Consider the following 7,135-nt stretch of genomic DNA (forward strand, 5'->3'; position numbering starts at 1 on the left):
GAATCCTTTATTGGGTTATTTGTTAACTTTCTGTTTTGAACCTCTATTACATTGTATTTCCTACATCTCCATAGTGAAAAGTTTAATTTGAGGATCCGTAGTTTGTGTCCCCATGTCATCATAAAATGACCCTACTTATTTTCAGAGAAGTGTGCAGTATAAAAGAAATGATCAAATCATGTTATTTGAATAAAAATGCCTCAGGGTTAGCAGAAGGTACTGCTAAGTAACTACTTTCGATCTAGTACCTTTCTTTGAAAATTGTTCACTGGTGAACTTGACTTTTACAGTTATAATTTTATGGACACGTGTAAGTTGAGCTTCTAGAATATTTTAGCCTTTAGATTTTTTATCTTTCTCAAAAGGTTTTGTTAACAAACTTGATTTCTACTGTTTAGTTTTTTGGTTTGTTGTTTTTTACTGCTAGAAAAATTCAAACTAATGAACTTCTTAACCATGACATACTGTAATAAGAGAATTGTTATATATTTTAATTTTTCAATGTAAGTTAAATGGCTGCTATTTTGAGAAAAACAGTTATTTCAACATTTTGTATTTACTTCTTCAGGAGTAAGTTTCAAATTTCATATTGGTTGTTCAATCAATTAAAACACTTCAACCTACTCTTGAAGAAAGTAGTATTTGTTTGTGTATATGTGCTAAAAGATTATATTTAATAATTAATGTATGGATTTCCTGTAAGAAGTGTGTCTAATAGCATTTCAAGTATACCTTATTTATTGTATGCCACTGCTAACATGTTATATAATTACAGTTCGTGATATACCATCTGACATGTTACTTATATCATTTCTCTTACATATAATTATTTCTTAATTTTGAGAACTCCATCTTACGTTGTTGCTTTCCCTGGTAATTGAATTTTGTTTTCTCCTTGTTTGTTGTATAGGGCTTCAGGGTGGATCTACCTATTAAATCAGCTCGTTATCGAGGTCAGTACAGCTCCTATCCTATCAAGCTGTTCTACACTTCAAACATTCCAATTATCCTCCAATCAGCTTTGGTATCAAACTTATATGTCATATCTCAGGTATGGTTCCACGTGTTTCTAATTAGGCTCTCAGCTGAGATATATCTATTTAAATTTTTGTTTGAGCAAAAAAAAAAAACTGAATTTTTTTTTTTCTGAAACATATCATTAAGCTCCTTAATCCAGAATATAAAAATCTAACTTAAAACCATGTTTACATCATATTAGTCAGTTTACATATGCACTTTCCTTTACACTGGAAATATATACATATATATATAAACACATAACCATACAGGTATTTTAGCAAGAAAATGTTACTTTAAGGGAAAATTATACAAACATTATTGTTTTGTTCTTATTTTCAGATGCTTGCAGTAAAGTTCAGTGGAAATTTCTTTGTTAATCTTCTTGGTGTATGGGCTGTAAGTTTTGTTATTTCTATGATTAAATACTTAGTTTTATTCCAAAGACTTGAAAATATGGGTACTATTATCAGTATTATAGTATACATTTACTTTAAATGTAGGACTACAGTATGATTCTTATGTAGAATATAAATTTACAGCTGGATCTGTAAGACTAGGATTGCAGTTTGTATCTCAGGACAGCTGGTATGGGTATTAACACTTTTACTAATAAAGCATAAAGCAGAGAACGTTTCAACCTTCTTAAGTCATCTTCAGGTTAACAAAGAGCATTGCAGTTTGTTTTCATAATTAGCTTCTGCAAAATGATTTGTTTTATTATAATGTGGTATTAAAGCACAAAGAATATTTATTTTGAGTAGTATTAAAAATTTTGAAGTTTCTGAAATATTTCATACGTATGGCAAGACATCTCTTTCTGATAACTTATTTCTTGAAATGGTTAGATGAAACACCGGGTTTACCTTACTTTAAAAATCAGTCTGCACAACAGAATAATTAGAAATGTATGAGCTTTGAAACAGGTTAAAAAAATTGTACAATATACTTATTGTCACAGTAGTGTTGCATACAGTTAAGAAATAACTGAAAGGTTTGTGCAAAATACAAGTTAAATTGAAAACCTTTAGGATGTTGGTGGAGGTGGACCTGCTAGAGCTTATCCTGTGGGTGGTTTGTGTTACTACCTGTCACCTCCTGAGACCCTAGGCCACATACTTGAAGATCCCATACATGCTGTTTTGTACATTGTCTTCATGCTTGGATCATGTGCTTTTTTCTCAAAAACCTGGATTGAAGTATCTGGATCTAGTGCAAAAGATGTGAGTGTAAAGAAAACATTCAGAACTGTCGTGGTCATTATTATTATTAATATCAAAAGTAAGTTGACTGTGTATAGATATATTAGAACTAAGAAGTGACAAACAACTTACTAAAACCAATATTGTATAAGGGATTTACAAAATAGAAAGTACTTAAAGTTATAACTTAATACATGAAAATTTAAACTTATAATGATTAGAATGCATAAGCCATTTGTTGAGTACCTTTAGCATTAACAATATTTGTGGCTATAATACCATTAAATATTCATCACCTTATAAAATTATTTAGTGGAATACAAATTAAGTGTAAAATAAATCATTTTTAAAAACAAGTTATACTTCACATAAGTAATGAAAAATCTACTTTGAAAAGATGCTTTAATTCAAGATACAAAATAATTTCTTCATTGTGTTCTGGGCAAATACATTTTCCCACACATGTAGCATCTGTTGTACATTTCTCTATTTCTAGCTGCTGACATATGATATCATAAGTATGATCTCCAATAAAGTTGTAGTTTTTAATGATGTAAGAAATGTAAACAGTAGATCTAAAACAACATCTTTTTTATCTGTTAACTATAATGTTAGTTCTTTAGATATTTGTTGAGAAATAAGTTCTACTGTAGTTATTACCCCTTGTGTCTTCATTTAATACTTACATGCAAAATACTTCACCACAGTAGTTAAAATCAGTGTAATTAATGCACTAAAGTTCTCCACACTAGTTAAGTCAGTGCAAACAATGCATTATGGTCTCAAATTCTAGTTCAGTTTGGTGTCAATAATGCATTATAGTTTCTCACATTAGTTTAACTCAGTGCCAGTAGTGAAGATAATAAATGTTTTGAAAATATTTTAAAGAAATGTTTAATTCTTCATATATTATCAAGTAAAGTCATCAGAGATAAAAAAAAATCTAGTTGCAGACTTAATAGATTGAGAGTTTGTTTTTTTTTAATCTGGAGTCCATGTAGACTCTTATGACTACTTGAGGGTAAAAACAGTTTTCTGAACATAAACATCATTCAGTACCTGTAATTACTACCTATTCTGAAACATGTTTGGAAGTGGTAACTAGTAAACTCAAGTCCTGTAAAACTCATGTTTAAAGGGTAGCTGATAAGATATAAGTAAAAGTATAAATTATCAATCTTTTTACCCATAATATTTTTGTTATACAAATTAAGTTTTGTGTAAGAGATCATGTTAAAAATGTTTAGTGTTCAGACTCCACATTGTCCTTATTTATAGGCACATGGAATTCCTGTTACTTTTACTTTTCAGTGAAATCCCATTTTCACATGGTTTCATTTTCAACTTTAATTTGAAGATGGTGTGAATGTGCCACATCACATAATCCTACAAAATATTAGGAAGCAGAAATATTCTGTATTACAAAAACCATTTTTAAACAATTCCAAAGAAACTGTGATAATTAGTTTGTTGGTTTGTTTGTAATTAAGCACAAAGCTACACACTGAGCTATTTGTGCTCTGCCCACCATGGGTAACAGAAACTGTTTCATACAGTGCGAGTCCACAGACATACTGCTGTTTCACTCAGGAGTGACTGTGTTAGTAGTTGATCTTCTTCGTATAACAATAAAAAGTTTAACATTTTACTTTGTTCATAGATAATGTAGACAATTCATGTGGTAGAAATATTCTCCATGTATATGTTATATGTTTTGTTGTAAGCTTCACTCCTGTGTCTTTGTATGGTTTTGAAGACTTTCATCACAGATTTGTAACATACCTTATTTAACTTTTATTAGTCAACTAATATTTGAGTTATTGTTTTTAAATAAAGTCTCTGGAGCACTTAATTTTGTCTCATTCAGATTGTTTTTAACTTGTTTATATTATGAACACATTTAATTCAGTCATTTATTGATTTCACAAAGGCCTAATTTTTGTGAACAGTTTTACACAGTCATATGATGAATTTTAGTCTAAAAATATGGGTGAAAAGCTGTACTTGATTGAAAAGTATTGTTTTGAATATTTTATAATAGGTTGCTAAGCAACTCAAGGAGCAACAAATGGTTATGCGAGGCCATCGGGAGAAATCCATGATCCATGAATTGAATAGATACATCCCTACAGCTGCAGCCTTTGGAGGTCTATGTATAGGTGCTCTTTCAGTGTTGGCAGATTTCCTAGGTGAGAGTTTAAAATACAATAAACATTTATTTAAAAATAAAATTATTGTTTGAAGAATATGTTTGTAAGAGCTGATTGTCATGAGAAAGGTTATGTTACACTAATACCAGAAGGTGCAAGATATCCGTGCTTACCTATTTCAGTTATTATGTTTTGTAAAATGGATTTGTATAAAATAATTATATTAACTTCGTGAAATTTAGTTGAGCACCCATGTAAAATATTTTTATGGCTGAAAAAAAATATATGCAGGAAAGCTCTGAGATGTCACATATAAAAAAGAAATAATTATCATTTCGTAGTAAGAAGTTAATTCAATATCTTGATTATGTTCTGAATACTTCTTCAGAATAATTATAAAGAAGACTCAATAATAAATTCTTACACCATGTAACAAAATGTTTACTTTTTCTTGTTCCTGAGCAGAAAGTGTTATTTCCCAATTGCTTATGCCTAAAGTAAATGGAAAAGATCTATTTCTCTCTTCAGACTTTACTTTTGTGACCTGGGAGCATGTAACAAAAACATGATGGGAGACTATTAGGGGGCTGATACGTGAAAGTGATTTACATTGTGGCTGCAAATCTTGAAAAACTACTCACTTCTAAACATTTTTTGTTCATTTTTGTATAATGTTAGTTTAAATACATGTAAACCTTGGTTCATATGTTGTTTTATTCAGACCTTATGTAAATGAAAATGTGCAAATTTGCCAATTTTTACACAGAAAACAGGTTAATTTCTAAATTTCATTATCCATGTCATAAAAGCAAAATTTGAAGGGAATAATGGCCATTTTCTGTACTTTTACAACATAAGCAATTAAGAAATAACACATACTATCCAGGAACAAAATTTGTGTTACATAGTGTTATGTCTTAAAAACTACTTGTCCTGGAAGAAGTAAATTTCACTAGAGGCATAGTGAAAATCACAAGTTGTATTCAAGAATGTTTATTTACACATATTACTGTGTTTTTAATGCTTTTCAAATTTTTTTTTCACCATTTTTAATGAATATATCACACACATCCTTAATGAAGGCTATCAAATGTATCATCTATTCTGAATAGTGTATGTTGTTCTTAACAGTATTTCACACACTAACATGCTTTTTATTTTTACCAACAATCTCATGCTAAAAGAGATATTGAGAAAAGTAACTTATGAGTGCATTAATAAGGTTTTCATTGGTTCTGTACCATATTTAACTTTTCTGAATAAAACTTGATTTATAATGTTCCTCTAGTGAAATTTTAATCCCTTAGGGCAAGTAGCTTTAAATCATTACTTTTGATAAGGGTTTTTTTCTTTATAATTATCCTGTACATGTAATGCAATACTTGGTAGCAAGTAAAGGACAGAAAACAGCAAATTATAGGTGGTGTTGATGGTACAGTGCTGTAGTTTAGCATGGTTACCTCTGGAATTTCATGTGTAACTTTTGTAAATTGAGAATTCTATGTAACCACCAAAAGTATAAATTAAGATAATTACAAAATAATGTAATTTAGTACTAGTTGCATAATATTTGTCATATGAATTTAGCTGTCTTCCTTACTTTTAACACATCTTTTAATTTAGTATTCATATACACCTCTGATTCTAAACTGTAGTAGAAAAATCAGTAGGAGTCATCTGTAATTAACAAACATACTGTTGGTGTGAATATGCTTTGTAGCTACTATGAGAAAAGCATATATATTTTCTTTAAGGTATAGATCCAGCTTATCTCTGGTTAACTTGTGTACAGGGTTACTGATAAGTTGAATTCTCCAAAAGTAATATAACCCAATAACACACATTCATTGAGGTGCAGATTGAATAGGACTCCCTTGAACTTAGACTTCGAGGTCAAACAATTTTTGAAATACTAAGTTTATTTATTATATCTGTAGTTAACTTGAGTTATTTAACAATTTTTATGCTTGTGGGTTTCCAATAGTTTTCCAGCTTATGGGGGATAAAATGGAAAATTTTATACTAGTTTCTTAAAAATGGTTAAAAATATTACTACTTTGTATATTATACATAATAACTGTATATGTTTTCAGGTGCCATTGGCAGTGGTACAGGCATCTTACTGGCTGTCACCATTATTTATCAATACTTTGAAATCTTTGTGAAAGAACAAAGTGAGATGGGAGGCATGAGTACATTGCTCTTTTAAAACAAGCCACCTGATAAAGAAAAAAAATGTTTCATGTTTTTGCTCCAAAGTTTTTGTATTTAAAAAACAAACCTCTGCAAAGTTTTCAATGTACATTCCCATTGCTGTATTATCTGACAATATATTATGTAATTCTTTTGAAATATAGTATGGATTTGTTTTTCATTTTTATAGTAGTTTGAATAAAAATATATGTATTCTGAATTATTTTTAAAAACTTATTACACGTATGACCATCTTTAACTACAGCAGAACTGAGAGATAGTGCTATTTGTCTGAAAGATAAATATTTTATGTATGGTGGATGAAGGACAAATAAAATGTTACTACAATCAGATTGTTTTTTATTTGTAATTTTTGTACTGATGATGTATAACTGATGAAGAACAATATTTATGTGGTTTGTGATAACTCCTTAGTATTACTGGTATAAACGTTTTCTGAATAGAGAACCAAACGGAACTGTGTCATGGGTCTCACGAGTTAAGGTAGCACTGACCCGTAAAACTGGGCAAAGTTGCATACTGAAAAAAAAAAAACACTGTGAAACACTTCTT

At 29.7% G+C, this 7,135-nt stretch overlaps 1 protein-coding gene across 1 annotated transcript in view; it reads left to right on the plus strand.

The window, feature by feature from the left end:
- LOC143240053 (protein transport protein Sec61 subunit alpha) overlaps window positions 1-6,913 on the plus strand; it is a 28,823-nt gene extending 21,910 nt beyond the window's left edge. Inside the window, exons 8-12 of the mRNA XM_076481875.1 lie at window positions 911-1,051; window positions 1,360-1,416; window positions 2,049-2,240; window positions 4,261-4,408; window positions 6,463-6,913. Of these exons, the coding sequence (XP_076337990.1) occupies window positions 911-1,051; window positions 1,360-1,416; window positions 2,049-2,240; window positions 4,261-4,408; window positions 6,463-6,578 (654 nt within the window). The 3' untranslated portion in view covers window positions 6,579-6,913. The remainder of the gene's footprint in view (window positions 1-910; window positions 1,052-1,359; window positions 1,417-2,048; window positions 2,241-4,260; window positions 4,409-6,462) is intronic.
- The last annotated feature ends 222 nt before the right edge of the window (window positions 6,914-7,135 follow it).

The sequence above is a fragment of the Tachypleus tridentatus genome, chromosome 13, assembly GCF_004210375.1.
Source record: "Tachypleus tridentatus isolate NWPU-2018 chromosome 13, ASM421037v1, whole genome shotgun sequence".
NCBI lineage: Eukaryota > Metazoa > Arthropoda > Merostomata > Xiphosura > Limulidae > Tachypleus > Tachypleus tridentatus.